Source organism: Perna viridis, chromosome 11 (genome assembly GCF_037379345.1).
Source record: "Perna viridis isolate PV_CMFRI_1.1 ecotype Kerala chromosome 11, ASM3737934v1, whole genome shotgun sequence".
In the NCBI taxonomy this organism is placed as follows: Eukaryota; Metazoa; Mollusca; class Bivalvia; order Mytilida; family Mytilidae; genus Perna; species Perna viridis.
The window spans coordinates 125686-148227 of record NC_142455.1 but is presented as its reverse complement, the minus strand read 5'-3'; the positions used below and the strand labels follow the sequence as shown (position 1 = coordinate 148227).

General features: G+C 33.6%; 1 protein-coding gene across 3 annotated transcripts; it reads left to right on the top strand.

Moving 5' to 3' along the window:
* The first annotated feature begins 14023 nt into the window (after window positions 1-14023).
* LOC148602222 (uncharacterized) lies at window positions 14024-22205 on the top strand. Of its 3 annotated transcripts, none has more exons than XR_015916790.1 (7): window positions 14024-14720; window positions 15468-15529; window positions 17267-17328; window positions 18417-18468; window positions 19104-19170; window positions 19694-19994; window positions 20297-22205. XR_015916790.1 is itself a non-coding variant. In XM_088553349.1 (6 exons), the coding sequence occupies exons 3-6, from the start codon at window positions 17322-17324 to the stop codon at window positions 19916-19918; spliced, it is 351 nt and encodes a 116-aa protein (XP_088409475.1). In that variant the 5' UTR covers window positions 14024-14720; window positions 15409-15529; window positions 17267-17321; the 3' UTR covers window positions 19919-22205. The 3 variants fall into 3 exon arrangements, 1 of the variants encoding a protein (XP_088409475.1); XR_015916789.1 differs by having other exon boundaries at window positions 15409-15529; XM_088553349.1 differs by having other exon boundaries at window positions 15409-15529; window positions 19694-22205.
* The last annotated feature ends 337 nt before the right edge of the window (window positions 22206-22542 follow it).

The following is a 22542-nucleotide window of genomic DNA, read 5'->3' as shown; positions in this document are numbered from 1 at the left end:
TATATGTATCAGGCTCATCTGGTATTGAGTCATAAGTCTTAAAATTCCTGATTGCAGAATCAATTCTAGCTTTTTTCACCTTTGGTGTCTTTTGTCTCTGTCTATCATATTCATATTTCTCATTCTGTCTTTTCAGCTTGGTGACCGGACGCGAGTTTGGTGGAAGTGGTATACCAAGAGCCTCACACTTCAGAAGTGCAGATTCCCCTGGCCCATGATTAATCCTGTGTGCACTTGAATGAGTACGAGCAGAATAGTTCCTCGGGTGAGTAGATTCTTTTGGATCTGACTTGCGATAGCCTCGGTTTACGGCCTCACACTTTTGTGTCGTTGTCCCAAAGCGAGTCTTAACCAAGTTTGTCCGACCAAATCGAATGTTTATTATATTACGCACAAGTATCTCATCATCATCTGTCATGTACAAGCATTTTGCTTCCTCATCTGGCATAAAATCTTTGCCCCAGTGATCTTGCTCAGTACCTTTACATACATAGGAGTATGATTTGCACTTTTCTCCACAATGTCCTGTATAACATGCAATGATACTGTCTGCTGCATAGCTAAGTCTGTTCACAAGCTTGTTCATGTCTCCTGCACACTCCTTCAGAGCAAAGTTGAACTCTATTGTGCATCTGTTGCTTAAGTCAATAGCAAATCGTCTTTGGAGCATAGTACGGTCTGCCTTAGTTACAAACTGTAGCATCATTTCACTGAATTTGGAATTGTCACAGGCTCGCACTTGTGATTTGGCTAAGTGTCTGGTGTCGCGAAGGTTCTCAGGTATGAAATTTAAATTTTCTTCTTGTTTCCGGCTAAATCCTCTGAATGCATGGCTGTCCCCATCTGTTGTTAATTGTCCAATTATAAGTGGTTCTTCATCTTCATTTAGCATATCAGCCAGTATTTCACCATATCTCTCTTCATTGCCAATTGTAGCACTCCATTTCATGTTTGCTGAACAGTGACCAGGGTGGCCTGGACACTCTGGATCTCCTCCAAGTGATCTTAAATAGCTTGCTGTCTTACAAAGCTTGTTTGCATCATGAAGTCCAATAAGTTTCTTCTTTACTGTCACATTTTCTGCTAGTGAGCTTGTAGCCTGGGTAGCAGGCTGAAACGGTGTTGTTTTACGGTGACCGAACAAGGATTTGTTGTATTGTGTGTCAGTTTCAGCTGGTATAGGTGTGTTTTCTGGGAACCCATGTCTTAGAAGTGTCCTTTTTACAGTTTTTCTTTGTTCCTTCATGTCTTTTTTGTTCATTTTCACAAGTTCTTCTCCAGTGGTGTTTGCTTGTCTCTGCATGTTTGTACTAAATGGTGCGGGATGACTGATAGTGCTCATAATCTGGCACCATGCACTATTTGAAATGCTACTGTCTGCTAGTGCAATCTGCAGTCTGATATTTGGTGCACCTGCCTTTCTGCCTCTCTTGCCTGAGTCTACTTCTTCATAAAGAGGAACCATTTTAGTTTTGTATCCACACAATGTACATACCACACTTTCCATCCAGCACATGGTATGCTGTCGCTCTTTTGAGTAGTCAAACTGGAAATTGCCTGGACAGTCTGGAAATTGGTTTACATGTTCATGAAATGCTTCAGTGAACAGCTTACAAGTCTTATCTGCATGTAGAAATCTGTAAGTGTCCTTATTGCCTTGTATTTTAGGGTACATGTACTTTTCAAATATGTTCTCCTCCCCAGGTTTTTCTCTAAGTACTGTGATTTTTGGTGGGTTTTCCATTTTTTTCACATTCTCTTCCAAAATAGGTAATGCTTGTGGGTTTAATGTTTCCTCTGCTCTAGTGTTTGCATCTGGTCTATGAAAAACAGTCTTTTGAGGCTCAGTTTCCCATTTTATGGTAGGCACTTGTCTTCTTTTATCATGTCCATGCTTGAAATAGCCACTTTTTGACTTGTGTACTTTTGGCATTTTTGCATTTTGAATGTGGATTTTTGGAATTCTATGTATATATACTTTTCTAGAAATATTTGTATCATACTTGCTAAGTGCCAAGAGGTTGCATTATTTCAAAATTTGCATTAATGTGCCAACAGTGTCATTTTTACTGGTATGATTATGAGGCTGATGAGTGACCCGGAGCTCCAACATCTAAGCAGTTTAAGTGGCTATTCTAGCCTAGGTGTGAAGTTTCATAAAATCATTAACCATCACAGTTATTCAGCATTAATTGTTCTTTTAAATGTTCAGTAATATATTTGGCTCAAAGAAAACAAAAAGTTAACAGTACAACTTTTATTTTGAAAAAAAAGTCAAATATTCATACATGACAATAATAAAAAATCACATAAATTACATAATACAGAAAAGGTCAACAATTTTCATAAATTTCAAATATTTAGAACATCTATTACAACTTTATGACAAATTATCCCAAACATCTTAAAAATTGTGTTTGAAATTTAAAAATTAAAAAAACTAAAAATTTCACTATTTCCATTGAAATTTCTTATTTCGCAGAATAGGGTACATGTATAAATTTGTCCGCTACAACCATATATTTCCCATGGAAATTTAAAAAAAAATTACAAGGTATTTCAAAACATATCACATTAACTGTTAAATTTTTTTAAAACTTTTTCGCAAACTTTGCCTTTAGTAATAGGTACCAGTATCGTATTGATATTCTTGAGCGGGTGTACGTCAAAACATGGAGGCTAATAAAATAGAGTTCCTTTTTTTTCTTATTTTTTTTTAAAGAGCTGCATTTAATTTTGAACTTGAATTTTGGCCATATTTAAAGATGTATCCAAGTAGAAAAAATGTGTGATTTTTATTTACAGATTCAAAGACAGGAAAGAGGAAGGATATCCAGTTGATAGGGAGTACTGCAGCACAACAACAATACCAAAGTGAAAGTAGAAAACATGTGCTTTTGACTTCAAGGTTTGATGATTTTCCAATCTTCGTGGACTGGTCTAGGTTTTTTAAGTTAAAATCAAATTTGAACATTTCCTGAAACATGATATATGTATGAAAGTTTATTTGAATCAACTTTTCAATTTTTAAAAATTTTTTGAAACATGCACCGTTAGCATTGGAGCCAATGGAGAAATCTATACGATACTGAGACCTAGTACCACTACTTTCGATTTAAAGTTAGAAAAAAATATGCAAATTATGTCAGATGCTGCAACTAATTTACATAACCTGGGTAGGTACTAGTCACATGGCATTTCCAAAATGGATCCCCAATGAAAAATTCTGCAATTAGCCAAGCTTAATTCTAAAATTGATCTAAATCAGCAAAATTCCAAAAATTGTAAATTTTGGTCTACTAGATTTGCTGTTAATCAAAGAGAAAGAGGCTTTACTAGAGGCCCTAAATATGGTCGTTTGAAAGTTAAATGGCCTGGTGGCAGGATTAAATATCATTTAGCTCACAGATTTATGTATATGCTTGTGCATGATCTTTTAGATATACCCCCGCACTTGCATGCTTCGCACATTTGCCATAACAGTTTATGTATTAGCGCTGAACATTTGTCCCTTGAACTGCCAGAAATTAATAATAGTAGACAAATTTGTAAAAATGTGGACCCCCCAGCATGCCAGCATCATTCAACTTACCCAGATTGTGTTTTTTAGTTGCAGAATGTAAGTTTTAAGTCCTAACAAAGTCTTATTTTCCTTTTGAATATCCATGTTCATTGCACGTTTTCTTTCGTGTTTTCATTTGCATCACTTCACAAGATTCAGAGTCAGCTAGTCCTTTTTTATATGTATCAGGCTCATCTGGTATTGAGTCATAAGTCTTAAAATTCCTGATTGCAGAATCAATTCTAGCTTTTTTCACCTTTGGTGTCTTTTGTCTCTGTCTATCATATTCATATTTCTCATTCTGTCTTTTCAGCTTGGTGACCGGACGCGAGTTTGGTGGAAGTGGTATACCAAGAGCCTCACACTTCAGAAGTGCAGATTCCCCTGGCCCATGATTAATCCTGTGTGCACTTGAATGAGTACGAGCAGAATAGTTCCTCGGGTGAGTAGATTCTTTTGGATCTGACTTGCGATAGCCTCGGTTTACGGCCTCACACTTTTGTGTCGTTGTCCCAAAGCGAGTCTTAACCAAGTTTGTCCGACCAAATCGAATGTTTATTATATTACGCACAAGTATCTCATCATCATCTGTCATGTACAAGCATTTTGCTTCCTCATCTGGCATAAAATCTTTGCCCCAGTGATCTTGCTCAGTACCTTTACATACATAGGAGTATGATTTGCACTTTTCTCCACAATGTCCTGTATAACATGCAATGATACTGTCTGCTGCATAGCTAAGTCTGTTCACAAGCTTGTTCATGTCTCCTGCACACTCCTTCAGAGCAAAGTTGAACTCTATTGTGCATCTGTTGCTTAAGTCAATAGCAAATCGTCTTTGGAGCATAGTACGGTCTGCCTTAGTTACAAACTGTAGCATCATTTCACTGAATTTGGAATTGTCACAGGCTCGCAATTGTGATTTGGCTAAGTGTCTGGTGTCGCGAAGGTTCTCAGGTATGAAATTTAAATTTTCTTCTTGTTTCCGGCTAAATCCTCTGAATGCATGGCTGTCCCCATCTGTTGTTAATTGTCCAATTATAAGTGGTTCTTCATCTTCATTTAGCATATCAGCCAGTATTTCACCATATCTCTCTTCATTGCCAATTGTAGCACTCCATTTCATGTTTGCTGAACAGTGACCAGGGTGGCCTGGACACTCTGGATCTCCTCCAAGTGATCTTAAATAGCTTGCTGTCTTACAAAGCTTGTTTGCATCATGAAGTCCAATAAGTTTCTTCTTTACTGTCACATTTTCTGCTAGTGAGCTTGTAGCCTGGGTAGCAGGCTGAAACGGTGTTGTTTTACGGTGACCGAACAAGGATTTGTTGTATTGTGTGTCAGTTTCAGCTGGTATAGGTGTGTTTTCTGGGAACCCATGTCTTAGAAGTGTCCTTTTTACAGTTTTTCTTTGTTCCTTCATGTCTTTTTTGTTCATTTTCACAAGTTCTTCTCCAGTGGTGTTTGCTTGTCTCTGCATGTTTGTACTAAATGGTGCGGGATGACTGATAGTGCTCATAATCTGGCACCATGCACTATTTGAAATGCTACTGTCTGCTAGTGCAATCTGCAGTCTGATATTTGGTGCACCTGCCTTTCTGCCTCTCTTGCCTGAGTCTACTTCTTCATAAAGAGGAACCATTTTAGTTTTGTATCCACACAATGTACATACCACACTTTCCATCCAGCACATGGTATGCTGTCGCTCTTTTGAGTAGTCAAACTGGAAATTGCCTGGACAGTCTGGAAATTGGTTTACATGTTCATGAAATGCTTCAGTGAACAGCTTACAAGTCTTATCTGCATGTAGAAATCTGTAAGTGTCCTTATTGCCTTGTATTTTAGGGTACATGTACTTTTCAAATATGTTCTCCTCCCCAGGTTTTTCTCTAAGTACTGTGATTTTTGGTGGGTTTTCCATTTTTTTCACATTCTCTTCCAAAATAGGTAATGCTTGTGGGTTTAATGTTTCCTCTGCTCTAGTGTTTGCATCTGGTCTATGAAAAACAGTCTTTTGAGGCTCAGTTTCCCATTTTATGGTAGGCACTTGTCTTCTTTTATCATGTCCATGCTTGAAATAGCCACTTTTTGACTTGTGTACTTTTGGCATTTTTGCATTTTGAATGTGGATTTTTGGAATTCTATGTATATATACTTTTCTAGAAATATTTGTATCATACTTGCTAAGTGCCAAGAGGTTGCATTATTTCAAAATTTGCATTAATGTGCCAACAGTGTCATTTTTACTGGTATGATTATGAGGCTGATGAGTGACCCGGAGCTCCAACATCTAAGCAGTTTAAGTGGCTATTCTAGCCTAGGTGTGAAGTTTCATAAAATCATTAACCATCACAGTTATTCAGCATTAATTGTTCTTTTAAATGTTCAGTAATATATTTGGCTCAAAGAAAACAAAAAGTTAACAGTACAACTTTTATTTTGAAAAAAAGTCAAATATTCATACATGACAATAATAAAAAATCACATAAATTACATAATACAGAAAAGGTCAACAATTTTCATAAATTTCAAATATTTAGAACATCTATTACAACTTTATGACAAATTATCCCAAACATCTTAAAAATTGTGTTTGAAATTTAAAAATTAAAAAAACTAAAAATTTCACTATTTCCATTGAAATTTCTTATTTCGCAGAATAGGGTACATGTATAAATTTGTCCGCTACAACCATATATTTCCCATGGAAATTTAAAAAAAAATTACAAGGTATTTCAAAACATATCACATTAACTGTTAAATTTTTTTAAAACTTTTTCGCAAACTTTGCCTTTAGTAATAGGTACCAGTATCGTATTGATATTCTTGAGCGGGTGTACGTCAAAACATGGAGGCTAATAAAATAGAGTTCCTTTTTTTTCTTATTTTTTTTTAAAGAGCTGCATTTAATTTTGAACTTGAATTTTGGCCATATTTAAAGATGTATCCAAGTAGAAAAAATGTGTGATTTTTATTTACAGATTCAAAGACAGGAAAGAGGAAGGATATCCAGTTGATAGGGAGTACTGCAGCACAACAACAATACCAAAGTGAAAGTAGAAAACATGTGCTTTTGACTTCAAGGTTTGATGATTTTCCAATCTTCGTGGACTGGTCTAGGTTTTTTAAGTTAAAATCAAATTTGAACATTTCCTGAAACATGATATATGTATGAAAGTTTATTTGAATCAACTTTTCAATTTTTAAAAATTTTTTGAAACATGCACCGTTAGCATTGGAGCCAATGGAGAAATCTATACGATACTGAGACCTAGACATTTGTATATAATTCATGATAGTGGGAATGTAGATTATGTCTAGTAAGATCAAACAATTGCATTACAGGTTTTAGACCATTATATATCATGTAAACGGCTGAGAATTAAAGTGTCGATGGAAAGATAAACTAATATAGGTTTCGATTATTTTAATTATCTAATTGTAAAACTATGAATTTTCTTCAACTATTTTGCATTAACCGAAATAAGAGGGATCGATCAACATCAGTACACTTTGATATACAATTTAAGTGAAAACGTGTAGTGTAGGTAAAAGAAAACGGGTCACATGTTAGAATCACATGTTTTGAATTTCAAACCCGATTAACGAACTTTTTTTCCGATACAAATTGACCATTAATCTCTCAGTAAATGATTGCTTTAAAATAGTATATTTACAAAATTTAAGATTGCTACGCGGTAGCCATGTCCCGCGCCGCCGCAGAAAAATACCCATAAATCATGTAAAATTTGTCGAATAAAAATGTCAGCGAAATATAATCAAAAATATATAGTGACTAACAATCCTACGAAGTTGAACAAAATTCATTGAGCGGTTTCTAAGGAGTCGCGTCCACAAATTTCAAGGACGGTTGGACAAACACCGATTACTGTACCCCGGTGCGGCGTTAACAATGAATAATGGCACATCCAGAATATTCAAGTGCAAATCAAAATATTCTATAGTAAAAAAACAATATCGCTGCAAAATAAGCTCAAAATTGAAAAACATATTTCAACCACTAAAATTGTCTAATAAGGAATCATATTCCGATAGAGTTGTCTAGTTTCCGGGTTCTTAGAACAGACGCAGGTGTACTTTCAGACTTAAATTTGAGATATATTTTGTGTATATGAAACTCGAAAACAAAAACATTTTTCCTGTCCGCAGCACAATTGTGTGCACGGGTCTTGACAGAAAGGGCTAACGACGCTTATATGTAATTGAAAGTCGCCAGCAAATATGCTATGTGTGAAGTGCGATTGTCTTATAGTAGGAAGTTAGATTGATAGTTAGATAAATATACATGGGTGGGGGGGGGTAACTAAATAGGTACAAGGGTTCGGGTGTGCGGCCTCGAAAATTTTTTCCTACCCCATTCATATATTATGGCAATGAAAAACTGATACCCATTCATATATATTTAATGCATTTATATAACCCATTCATATATGTGCATAGCATTTATCAGTATCTACATGACTTTTTTGTGCAGATTACAGCAGGATGCTGATCAGAACAACTGACATTATATCTGAAGGCACCATTATCATGTCAGAGCTAGTTGGATCCCTTCCTGCTTATCAGTCAAGTGTTAATCTTTATTTACTTTGATAATTTTAAGGATGAATTAATTGATGTCAAATCAATAACCATGTGTAAATATATATTCTATTTGTAAATTTGAACCCCAATCACAAATACTGCAACTAAAATACCTACCCTTTTCATATATTACTAATCATAAAAAGTAGACCGATATAGGCCGCACATCTGTACCTACCCTTTGAACTTAGTTACCCCCACCCCCATGATAAATAGATACTTTCCGCATATGATAAAAGAAAATTTCCCTAGCATACATATGTACGTCAGTACATTTGACATTTTTTTTCTATATTCGCCAGGCTTATAATATAAAGAGTGGAACTGTACATGTCTCAGTAATGGTATTAAAAATGTCGCATCTATGATCGTCATACAACGGACATTCAAGCAGAACATGTTCTTCCGTCTCGATGATATCGTTGCCCACAATTCAGTTGTAAATCCGTTTCAATACGTAATGTGTGTATACTGTGCATACACTGTACGCGCTGTGTTGAGCAGGAGAAACTTAGAGATAAAGTATTTAATCAGTATATTAACACGTCTTGATAATAATGGTAAGGGAAGGGTCAGCGTCATTATCAAACACTCAATTATTGCTTAATTACTCCAATATATTAAATTGTGACAATACAGACATGATTGATTAGAGATACATATACCAGCGGGGTACGGCAATCCTGTCTGTCGGTAACGATCTACTCGGAGGAATTAAATACGCTCAGTTTGATTTATTTTTTTGTCGATACCGTAGTGAATATGGCATTAATATGTAACGACAAGATAAATTTCATGACTTTTAACAAGTGACATTTAATCAATAATTATAAACCGATGAATACGAGACAAATCTGTTAGTCAAAAGTCATTTTAATTTTCACATATATTTACTTCTTCGTTATACATGTACGTTTGACCATCGTTTGAACATACATATACTTTAGATTATTTCGTTTAAACTAAAAACAAACCGAAAAACACAGTTGGCCCTATTTCCATATTTCCTATTTAAAATGATAAGGAAAAAAGGAAGTTGGAAGAAAATGTGATGTGTTAAATAGTTGAATGCTAGGACCATTCTCGTGTTTTAAACTTTTAGGGTGTATTGGGTGAATCAGAATTTTCTGTAATCTCAACGAAACTAGTTAACGCGTGCACGCCGTTTTTTTTTTTTTTTTATTTTTTTTTTTTATTTTTTTTGTTTTTGTTGTTTTTTTGGTACAAGTTATTTTAGCACAGGTATGCATTAAATTGTCCTGCTCATTTTTGCACAGTAATAACTAACTTTTTAAAGGAAATTTACTTATTTTGATAATTGTTTTGGCAGTAGTTACATGTTGTTATTATTTTAAAGTTTTCATTAGCAGTAGGTACATGTACAAGTATACAAGAAATATTAAACTGTGAATCCTTTAAGTACATGTAAATAAAGTTTTGTTTTATTTTGTTTAGGACATGAAATTACAGAAAAAATTAAAAGCAGTTATCTCAAAAACGCAACAAACAAATAACAAACTAAGACTGGTTCTGTGATCAGTAACTGTTTCTGAACAAAAAGTAAAATCTAAATTCGTTGGGTTTTTGACATGCATGAAGTAATTTCTATCCGATTTTTTTTTATAAAGACTTCTACTTTAGTTGAAGGGCTTTTGGATTGCATATAAATACAGTTGAAAAAGCAAACGCGGCTGTCATTGATTATTTATAAAACCCCTTAGGTCACACCAGAACGAATTTCTGGCAGGTATGGTAGCAAGTGAAGTACTTGTTTTACCCTTTTCTTCACCGCTGGCATAAGAAGCAATTAAAATCTTATTACCTTTGACAAAGTTGTCGAAATCTTGACCATCCACTAGTAAGATAATTTCTTTTGTTTCTAACATTCTCAGGGACCACCATTGGAACCCAAGTTTCTTCTTCACAGATAGGTATTCCTCCTCAAAAGAAATTGCTGACATTAAAGAGTAAAACCAATTGAATATAATAATAGAAAATAAAAAAAAGTACGTTTCGTATTAAATTCGTTAAATCCAAATTACTGGTTGAATTAATTAGTCACAAAAAGGTGTATTAACGATTTAAAAATGCAATGCAAAAACCGATTTTCTCTAGGCTTACCTTTTAACGTTTTTAAGAAGTAAATGTTTTCCTGGTGTGTGAAATAAAATGGGAGTTTTTGTGTCTTGTCTTGTCTAGTTTTTTTTGTTGTTGTTGTTATTTGGTCATTATTATGTAATTTATCCGCACCATTTTATTTATTGTTTATGAAAATAAATACCTGTAAAATGCAAGTAATATTGATTGAAATGACACACACTCGTGTGTTATACTATAGTGTTATTAAATGGGTATTTTCATACGAAGTCTGTATTATGTCCGAGACAGTTGTATTGGGTCGAGGTCAGCTGTATAGGCCCGAGGCAACGCCGAGGGTCTATACAGATGATCGAGACCCAATACGACTGTACGAGGACATAATACAGGCTTCGTATGAAAATACCCATTTCATGACACCTTTATTAACTGATTACTTAAAATGACTGCCATTAGTTCGTATTTATTATTATTTTTTATTAATTCATTCGTACAGGTTTTGATTCATGTGCTAATACCTCCAGCATATCCTCGCCGCTCTTTGCTTTTCGATCTGACATTCTTTCTGGTGCGGCCATGTTCATTGTTCATTGTTTGTTTATCGTCTGCAAAACTATAGTCTGTTACAGAAAATTACACTTGACTCTAGTTCATTTCGTATTTGTACGTTTCCGGAAATAGCCGAATTTGCCCGACTTTAATACAGGACATTGCCCTGTATTAAAATTTTTAATACAGGGCATTGCCCTGTATAAATTCGGGTGTAATAAATCCATGCAACTTCCTGTTATATTAAATGGGCAATTTGCACTGTATTTTAAGTAAACAGTTAATAAATATCCCGAACAAAGACTATCCCAGTTATACTGCATGGATATTATACAAGAAGCTTTTCAGGCTACAACTGTAAGTTCCCCTTTTAAAGTTAAATAAATCCCCAATCCACTATTAGTAGCTACAAATGTAGGTGCATGTATCAACACAAGGGTAAGGGGTCATGACCCCCCTTTTTGTTTTTTTTCTACAAACAATATTTTCCGCTTAAAAATCTGTAACCTTTAACTTTTATCACTCTGATACACTTTTTATTCAATTTTGCAATTTTGCTATCAAGCCAATTTCGATTTATGAGCTGATTTATGAGAAAAGGGGGACAAAAAAAGGCATGACCCCGTGTGCATGCTTGTATGAATAGGTTATTGTTCTTATAATATATATAAAATACTGACTGCAGTAAAAGCCAGAAAAATCATTTGTCTGCAATGTTTTACTACTATTATTTCTTTCAAAACTTAGATGATCAATTTATTAAAACTTGTATCAAAAGGAAACAGAGACCCGACAAAAGGAAACAGAGACCAGACAAAAGAAACAGCAAACATATCATGATACGAACATAGAAACAAACAATAGTCTTTTTTTGTGTTTCATAAGGCGAGATTATGCATAATTTGATTGATTCGTAGAAAAAAAAACTTACCAGGTTTTGTCGAAGTTCATCGATTTTCATCGTCGCTTACATCCCTGAATTCATAAATGTCTGCAATTTTTATTTCCTGTAAGTTTAAACCCAAAACCAATCAAAACCGTTAGAGATGGGAGCGCTTTTTTAAATTGTTTTTTTAAATATATGTGTCACGAAATACTGCCATAGACGCCAAAAGATGGAAATAAAAAACCTATACATTGTTTTGTTTCCAACGGAAACTTGCCGATATTTGGGAAAGTGAAAACCATACAGGTACGATTTTTTTATCCTTATTTTGTATTCATATATTTTTTATGATCTATACGTCTTTAATACTGTATGAACTCGCATGTTGTAAAATCAGTCAATATTAATATCGTTTACACTTTGATATGAGTATTACAATTTTTGTTGCTGTATTTTAAATATAAAATCCTTCTTCTATTAAATTCAGATACTTACATGTTATATTGTCCTTTACCTTATTTTTTATTTGTCTCAGTTTATTTAATTTTTGTTCAAAATCAAGATGCAAGTAAAATTCGATTGAATATTCTAAATATGAAACATTTCTTGACTTTTGAACAACAAACAACAATGTCGTAATTTTGAGAAACTGATAATATTTAAAAACAAAATTATAACATGTTTACCAATTTGTATGTTTTAAGGACACTAATCTGTTAATGAAGTACTTATATGTAATTACATTGTAATATTAATTACCGTGCTATCTTTCCATGAGCCCCTTTTCGCCATATATTTTATATTCTTTTGTAAACTAGGAAACTTAATGACATAAAAAAAAAATCCCAAAGGCCAAGAGCCAAATTAAAATTTGAAAGGTTAGGCGAACAATGCAGCCCCTTCTCCTGTCGGTGAAGTGTACGTTCAAAAAATGTAATTATAGCACGACATTATATAGGTTATTGCGAATGTAAGCATGTAAGCATTGGTAATACCGTTAATAATAAAGAAAATGAAACATCTGTCATAAATACAATGTAAAATAGAAATAAGAAAAATTTGTTAACGCTGCAAAAAATAATTAAAACAAAAAGTTATTGTTATTTGCGCATGACACACTCCGTCCTATGAAAGTTCGTCTTTATGCTTGAATTGACTCATAGCGATTGACAGCACTGATTGACTGCCCTCAAATTTGCGATATATATATATATATATGAATAATATGAATAGATCTCGGGTAGGGGAAGGCTTCTATTATACAATGTGATAGGGATAATAACCTTTTCATGCTATAAATTATATAAGACGGCATATCTGAAACAGGCATTAGACCTTACTTTCAAAACATCATGTCGAAAAGCACGGTTAATCAAATAATATATTTCTACAAGAATTAAGAAGTTCGTATAGGTTATAGATGATTTATTTGACTAAGACTTGTAAAATATGTAAAATGCTGGATGATGAATCTCATCTGATTTTTGATTGCTCAATTAATTCCAAATTAAGGAATATTTTCTGGACGTTATCAATAATCATACTCCATTCTTTAAAAATTTAGATAAAATGGAAATGTTATCAATATTTATTCTTAGTCCAGCCTCTGAAATTGTCAGTCATGTTGGAGCCTTCTTTAAAAAAAAAAGTCATTAGAACTGAGGACAGGGGATTCAAGTTGGACAAGTCGAATTTCTTTCTGTTGAATTTCGCTTTGAATTTCGTTTGAATTTCGTCAAGTTGTTAAGATAGCTCAGGACACTAACGAGCTCTTGTCACTTTCTATAAAACCAAAACAGAACAGTGGACATGTTTAATGTCACCATATTTTGTAGTATCTTCATTTTATAAACATATTAACATATCGATACAGCTCAGCGTTTTCGAGAAAAATTAAGTATTTTATTCACATACAAGGTGACCATCCGTCAACTTTTCTATTACCACCTACATTTACACATGCAAGACAATTACAGAAAAAAATAACTAGTTTGCTGTTGAAGATACATGTACGCTAAATTTTGTTGAAGTTCATGATCATAAATTATAAAGAAGACAGCAGGCTCTGGATAAGGAATCTGTCATAAGAGACCTTCAAGGACAATGTAGTTGCAAAGCCAATTGTTACAAATTATTTACTGTTGGGGACATTTTGTTTTGGAGACAGAAGTTACTCTGCTATGCAGAAGGTCCAGAGAGGATGACCAAACTTATTGAACTCTTAAGATTAACTTCTAATTTTTTAATGATAAAAAACAAGAAGAACCAAGAATATCGGATAGACCAGAAGTTAATATGCAGGTACATGTATAATTGGTAATCTACAGGCTTGAAGGTTAAGAGCAATACTGCTGTGTACATGTATATCAAGAACAAAATAAGTATGCATTGTACGAATGTTCGTATGTGCGATCCTTTGATATTTTTTTTTCTTGAAAATGATTACCTTTTGTAGACATAGTGTTATCATTTAAATACTCATAAGTATCATATAAAAGGTATATGACTGATTAATTTCACCATTCACATGATCATCTGCAATACGACTACTATGCTAAATTTTGCGTGCTCTTTATAGCAATGGGTATATGTACATGTTCAGTTTTCTATAATCATGACACCCATGTACCTGACTATAGCAAATGCTCTACAAGTTATCATGTATCCTTGTTATATCCAGGTTGATTTTAACAAACTGATACATTTTACATCTTGCATTATGGTATGTGTTTTGCCCATCATTGAAGACCACGTGGTGACTCGTATACCCATCATTGAAGACCACGTGGTGACTCGTATATAAGTTTAATTGTTGGCTGCTTGACTTTTTGGTCTTAATGGCGATCATACCACATCTCACCTTTTATATATATACCTATTTGTAATGTTTTTATCTATTTTTTGCAGAAAAAAACGTTGATTCCTCTTGTTTTTAAAGTTTGCATGAGCTAGAGTTGATGCTTTGAATGGGGTCGTGAAAAAAAATTCACATAAAAGACAACATGACAAGCGTAGTTAAAGGTAAGAAGTTACAGGTATTAATGAAACAATTCTTTGTTTGAGATATTATAATCCCACCCCTTTGAAAATAATATAAGGGACTAAAAGTAGAAAACAGGTGATCATTTATATATTAATTGACATATTTGGTAGATTATGTTCTCAATGTGTTCCTAACACGATAATAATTAAAGTGGAGACAATACCTTAAATTCTCTGTCTAATCAGAATAAAGATACGTGATCTCTCATAGTTTTCGAGTAATTTTCAAATCTGGCCAAAAAATCAACCATTTATAATATGTCCTATTTTGTTTTCTTTTCATTAGATTTCTAATGAAAATTCCTGTCTGAGTTTTTTAGTCTGATTTCAGATATCTCTTACGGATTTCAAATTATAGTGATCGAAGGCAAAAGTTTTTGGAACAACCCTTAAGCAAAATTCTTTTCTACTTCAATTAAATTTTATGTTTTGTGCATTATTGTGTCCAAACCATGCAGTTGTTGTGTTCATGATGAACTGCACATTTTATGTGTGTCAAAATATTAGTGTGGTGTCCATGCACATTTACCCCTAAATGAGTTAAGATGACGCGGTCGTATAATGCTGTGCTCGGTGAAGCTTTGATTTTCATTAAATTTAGATATGTGATATACTTAAGAAGGATTCTTACAAAATAATCAATTTTGTATATGTTTACTTGCCATAGAAAAGTGCATGGTCAAGTTTCAAACAACGTCTGACGTTCAATACCCTCTTCAAATATAGGAGACAAGCAGCATACACCGTTTGTTGAGCTTGTTACATTGTATAAGAAGAGCACGGGAAAGGTATGGACTAACTGAGCATCCTATGCCTCTAGGCTAACCCCAGAGACTCCGAAATAATGTATTAAAACACAATAAAACGATCCGCTGAAAATAGACGAGGAAAGTAACAGGGTAGACAAAAAGGTTTAACTTAATACCCCTTATACACGAATCTTTCTTACGAATCCTTAGGAATAATCAATCCGTAGTATATTGCAAATATTCATTCGTATTCTACTTGTAAGCATTAGTAAGAGTAATCAAGGGAACCAAGGTTATAGCGGTAATCAAAAGAATGCAACCCGGGAACAAAGACCAGACAGACATACACAACATAAAGTAACTAAAATCATACATACAAAGTAACAAAAGCAAATGAGCAACTCGGACTCAGCCTGGACCAGGTGCACCGGTTGGGTAAGCGTCCTCTGCTTTTCTAGAAACACCCACCGATTTGCCCATAAAAAGTCGAGTCCAGGGTAGTCGAAAGAGGAAAGGAAAACTATGACACGTTGAACAAATTAATTTTCATAGTGCAGATGGATACACCGTAACGATCCACGAGTTCATGATGACGATCATAAAACTTCTGTAGTGATGACTTCAAACTTGTAGCAACATAGCCCTGTTCCAGAGGCCTATTTATTAGAATTCTCGATACAAGAAGTCCGCGTAGTTTCGGCAAGCTCTGGCATAACGTATGAGTTGAGATATCAATACTCCATACGCAGGTGCTGAAGGATGTTGCCACAGATGAAAGAAAGGTCATCACGTTTGTTGTAAAGTTTGATCAATAGTTTTCCTTTACTGTCGATTTCTAAGTAAATAACTCTTAGCAAGTTGACATGATTGTGAGTAGTGTTCGAAAGTGCTTCGATGGATTACTTTGCATATACACTTGTATACACGAATACTTTGTCCAGGACGAAGAGTGTGAGGTTGTCGAAGGAATTTTCGTTTTGTTTTTTCCCTCTCGTAAAACATGTCAAATGTTCAATCGACGAACGCATGTACGGGGCGCCGAATGGGACTTTTTGTAATAAACATCAATTTTGTGTACACAAAATTGAATTCTGCATAACAAAATTATTTTTGTCGTGCAAAACTATGTTACCAATACTTGTTTTATGATCACTTCAATTTTGTAATGGAGAAATTCGGTTTTTTTTAGACAAAATTCAATTTTGTGTCACAAAAAAGAAAATGTGTAGTATGTTATAAATTTTGTTAATCTGAACTCATTTTTGTCTGTACAAAATGGAACTTTTAGTACAAAACCACAAGAGTCCCATTCGGCGCCCCGTAGCATGAGGCTGTATGGCTTAAATTCATATGACAAAAATGCAACCCCATTGCAAAATCTTAACCGTTCTTAACCAAACCGCAAGTGTTCGTAAAAAATCAGTAGGTTGTCGTTAAATATTCTTTAACTATCCGTAAAAGTTTAGATTAAATAGTAAAAATTCGCACTGGACTAGCAATTATTCTTACCAATGTCGTATGCATTCTTAAACTGCTCATATTTAATTGCAATGAATATCAAACTGTTAATCTGCTTTTGTACAGGCATCGCATTTATTCTCAGTAACCCATCGTAAAGCACTCGCAAATCACTCGTGTAAGTGGCTTATTCGCACGCAGGGAACCGTTTTAAAATAGTTTAACAAATCTTGAAAGGGGTAGTACTATATATATAAAGTCGACGTTCGTTCAAAAAAGGAGAATACTACTAACAATTTACAACTCAATTCATTATAGATCAAGAGCCTATCTAATCTGAACGATTAGTTGAAGATAGTTAAAAACGGTACTGATGGAAGGTATGCACCGACTTTTGTAGTTGAATAAGGCATGCTTGCAAGTGTTAAGCTGATACAAATTTGTCCCTTTGAAAGCTATGCATCTGTAGTCCATTGGTACCTCTCTCATATTTTTTACCTGTATTATCTATCTCTGATACTTCATATTTGTACTTTAAAACGAATGATGCTGTCAGTGAGTTAGATTATCCGCGTACAATGTATGCCAGCAGAATTGTAAATCAAAGTGAAACGTTATCCCTTCATTGCATGAATAATTATTACTACAAAATAACAATCGTTTTCCTTTTGTTAATGTAAATATCGTATGTCAAAAATAAATACCATTCTTCACTATACAATTCGACCTATTGATATCTTTGGGGAATGAATGCCTTTACAAAATGATAACACAAGTACATTCTGTTTCTTTTTTATGTAAGAAAACTTAATGCACACATGAGAACTTAATTTTGCTTCAATGCACTGAATCAAAGTAAACTGTCTTTTTATGGAGTTAAAAACTGATTAGATTTCAAGAACGTAAGAAACAACTCGGAGTACTCATTGAGAAAAAAAGCTTATGTTTGTTACTGTATTTCTGTTAGCAAGCTAGCGAAGTCGTACCTTATAATCTTACACATATAAATTAAAGTCAGTCAAATAAATTTATGGCCAGACAAAAAAAAAACAAAGAACAACGACAAAGCAAAAACAAGAGAGAACACCGAACGATAAAGAGTTTAAAACTTTAATTCCAGGCTTATCTCTTTTTATTGTGATAGGAAATATATGTTAAGGCTTTATTAGGTCCTATGTTACTTCGTTTTGTGACCGAGATCCTAGTGTACAAAGATACCGAATGCCATCCTGCTTAAACAGAATTACAAGTGCGTTCTCACGTTGAACACGTTGAACACTGTTTTTTTCTCATTTCCCCCTCCCCCCCCCAAAAAAAAAAAAAAAAAATTAATCTTTGTGCCAGCCAAGTAGTTTCGTCTACCAGTTTGTTTTGTTATCCTTTACAAGAATTATTGCCGTTCGTCTACTCAACTTCAATTCGTTTAAAATTAGTTCAATTTTCATATACATGTAACTTGTTATTTTAGAATGCTGGAACACAAAAATTGAGGACACACATGACTGGAAGAATTTTTCATGGTAGAGGCAAACATTAATTCATAGATTTGAATCAGTTCAAGCACAATACAAATTTAACATTGACTTGTCTGTTAAACATTCTAATAAAAGCGTGTGACGGAGGACGGCTACCACCAACTTTATATATACAATTGGATAATACATCATTACTAATAAAAGCGTGTGACGGAGGACGCCTACCACCTACTTTATATATACAATTGGATAATACATCATTACTAATAAAAGCGTGTGACGGAGGACGCCTACCACCTACTTTATATATACAATTGGATAATACATCATTACTAAACTGTATATGTATCAATCCAGAAAATTATGCATATAGTGATAACAAATATTATAAGTTTCCACAATGTGTCACAATGGAATATAATTAAAAACATAAGATTCTTTTTCATGAATTTTATAGAAGTAATGAAGAAACTCAAATCAAGTAATTTTCCCTTAAAAGTTTACTACATTTAGTTTGCATTGTCACGATGACAAAGGACTTTCAATTGATAGTAGGTATGCTCGTATTTTAACTTTCGGTCAAATACTTGTTTTAAAAAGACTCATTGTAATGTTGATTATATTTAATTCTATTATTTTAATTATGTAATTTAAAAAGTGTCTCTTATATAAATCTTCAGGGAAAACAAAAACAAGTTCGTCCTTGCTATGGTTGCTTATCTAATCAAAATGAAGATATTTTCTGGGGTAAGTTTAATATATCCATCTCTTTCAGTTGGTCGTTTCTTGAGATAAGTGTATTAATGAAGCCGTAACTTAATTGTTGTACCTGTTTCTTTTTTAGTATATTAAGTGCAATAATGCACCGGTTACTTAGGGTTGTACATGTATGCCGTTAAAGTGTAAGTGGAATAGGGTTATTTAAGCTGGTCGTACCGTGGTTTTGTTAAGCATTTTAAAGAGTAACCAAGGTAACCACGATTCTAGCGGAAAAGAATATAATCCAGGGACAAGACCAGACATGGGTAATATAAAGAAAATAAAGTAACTAAAATAATACATACAAAGAAACAAAAGTAAATGAGCAACTAGGACTCTACTAAAAATGGGAGCATAGACCAGGTGCACAATCTGCAACCGATAAAAGACTGTTTTTACAAGTGTATCAATTCTGTTATTTTCATAAACTGTTGTAAGTAAAAGAATTTATCTCCAAATGTTCATAAAGCTATTTTATGGTCATGTGATAAGATACTTTTTAACATTTTAGGCTTACATATCATTTCTCATCTTTGGCCATACACATGAGGATGTTGACCAAATGTTTTCAAAGATAAGCCACTCTTTAAAAACAAACAAGGCAATAACTTTACCAGAGCTACAGTCAGTCGTAAAACAGTCCCAGCGACTAGTTCCAACAGTTGAACCAGTGACAACAGTATACATATGTGGATTATACTTTTCACCAGTGGAAAATTTTATATTATTTTATTAATTGAACTTTTAAACAGGACTTCCAATTCCATGGAAACTACAATAGGTCATTACATACATGAAGGACAGTGTGATAGGTAGATAATAAACTTGGTTAGGAACTTGAAATTTGGAACGCGGAGATAAAATTTCGGAGCTCTATATAATATGCAAATAGTGATGTGGTTGGTGTTGTCATTAGAACGGTGACATACGTGGGTCTATAACATGGTTTAGGATCAATATACGTTCCTTAAACCGAGTTCGTTTTATTCCTGTGAAATAAAAAAAAGGAGCATATTTTAAAATAATTCCATTTAATACTAGTACATTTTGTATTTTGCCTTTATTGTATAATGAAGTATCCAGACGATTACCAGAACAACTTATTTTTTTTTAGGATTTATAATGATGAGATTGGTCATACAGCAGTCAAGTTTAAAACACTCTCTATTGATCCAGTATGGCGAGCCAGCAGAGAGGCCTCTGGAAATTTTTAAGCTTGATTCAGGAAAAAATCGAATTCTCCCTGAAGAAATTCCAGAGAAATTATTACATATCAAAATAGAAACAATTGAAACTATAAAAAATCTTTATTAAGTAAGTTATGTACCCCTTACTTTAACTTTTGATCTGAATGTTTTTGGGTTTTTAATAGACATAGACTTAGTCTTTGAGAAGCATGGGTATCAATTTAGTGAACATTGATCACAGTTTTTTTTTCATTTGTTATTTATACCAGTGATAACACTTTGTACTTTCAGTGATCTGTTTACTTTTTTTTATTGTTTTATTGTTTTATTTTTTATTTACTTTTTTATTTTTTATAATTTGTGTATTTTCTTTAGGTTTCATTTCATTTTTTCTACGCACCTAGGCATGAACGGGTTGTGCAATTTTTTAAACTCTTTCTGTAAGTTTTGTAATTATACATGCATATTTTGGTCACATGAATTGTACTAATACTGTAATTGCAGTTTGAATTATGTTAGTCCACAAATTCCTAATAAGTCTTAGGTAAATACAAACGTATATGTAACGTGAATTTGATTTTTTTATTATAATTTGTCATGACCAGAAGTTTGGTTTTCCTTTAAAGACGATGTATGTTTCATTCATCCGAATGAAGGAATGTCTAGGTAGTATGGAAAGTGACTTCCTATTGTAGTATACTATAGTTTTGTTATGTATACCACTGTATGTTCGTTTAAATACTGGATAAACTGATTTTTAAAACAAACATTTGACTAAGATGTTTGCTAGATGGAATGGTTTGGCAACTGAGCTACAAGATTTGACTTCCAATAACGGCTTAACACATGAATATGGCTTAGACGTCTGACGTTAAATAAATCGACGTCATCTATATAAGTATCAGGAAGCCTGCAAACAGAATCTGATAAAATGACTCGTCGTCATACGTTTGAAGTTATTTTAGTCCGAATTTCCTCTGACCCTGCAACCCTTCTCTTTTTTATTTGGATATTGGTATGTCGGCATATCAGTATCCAAATACAAAAGACAAGTGTTGCAGGGTCATAGGAAATTCGGACTAAAGTTCGACGAGGAAACCCTGATATCACAGGGCAGGCTGCAGCTAGCCCCAAAACATCATTATACACAGGTACAGCGTAATTCATGTCGTTGCCCTAAATACGCAAATTACATAAAAATAATCTAATGGTGAAGAAAGAAATAAGTCATAAAGAGGCCTGACATTCCTGACTTAGAACAGGCACAAAAATATGGCGGGTTTAAAGTACTTTGGCGTGATCACACCCACCTTTTAACATTTGGTCTCTATGGAAAATAATATTACACAATTAAACACACTTAAATCAGTTCGAAATTACACAAATGTACATACTAAGGACTTCTAGCAGTTAATTGACATGCCAACTCAAACCTATTTAAACCTACAAAAAGTTATGCTCCAATCGCATGTACATGTAAAATCAATCCCGATTCTTCCCATTGAGAACCACGGTACATCATAAGTCATGCAATGACACTACCAACGTCATGCCACAGACTGCTGCTTTTAAACATAGTGTTTTAATTTCTATGTAAAGACCCTATGAGCGAATCAAATTGAATGTTAATATAAGAAAATGCTATCCTTAACGCCTAATCAACGGTTTAGTTAACTTTTTTGGTGAGGAGTACCGATCTTTCCGTGCTTTGTGGTAGACTTTTAGTAATACCGTAAAACAAATACCCCACATATTAATCCTTGAAGTTAATCAAACTTACATATAGTCAAATAACAGTCAAAATCATGCATTCACAATTCAAGAATTTTGCTAATATGTTGTGACGATTTTGAAAAATTGATGTTTTGTCTTAAATGTTCAACATAATATTTGATGTATAATTCATCGATTACGGTGTATTTGCAAGTGATATAGTAAAATATAAAAAGGTTTATTTGACTTGTCAATGAATTGATTGTCAGTTTACTATAGACAAACACCTTTTTGGGGTTCATTTTCAATTCCATAGTTTGTATGCTTCATGTACTGTCATTATTCATTATCTTGTTCCTTTCATGTTTTTCCAATAATAAATTTAGGCCAAGAAAGGTTTTTTTATCACAATATGTGTATACATTAGTTTTTGTATTGCTGTGACTTTTGTTTGTCGACA

Coding starts and splice junctions, on each gene's coding strand:
- LOC148602222 (XM_088553349.1), top strand. Junction 18,469..19,103: donor GACTGGAAGAATTTTTCATG/GTAGAGGCAAAC, acceptor ATAAATCTTCAG/GGAAAACAAAAACAAGTTCG. Junction 19,171..19,693: donor AAATGAAGATATTTTCTGGG/GTAAGTTTAATA, acceptor TTAACATTTTAG/GCTTACATATCATTTCTCAT.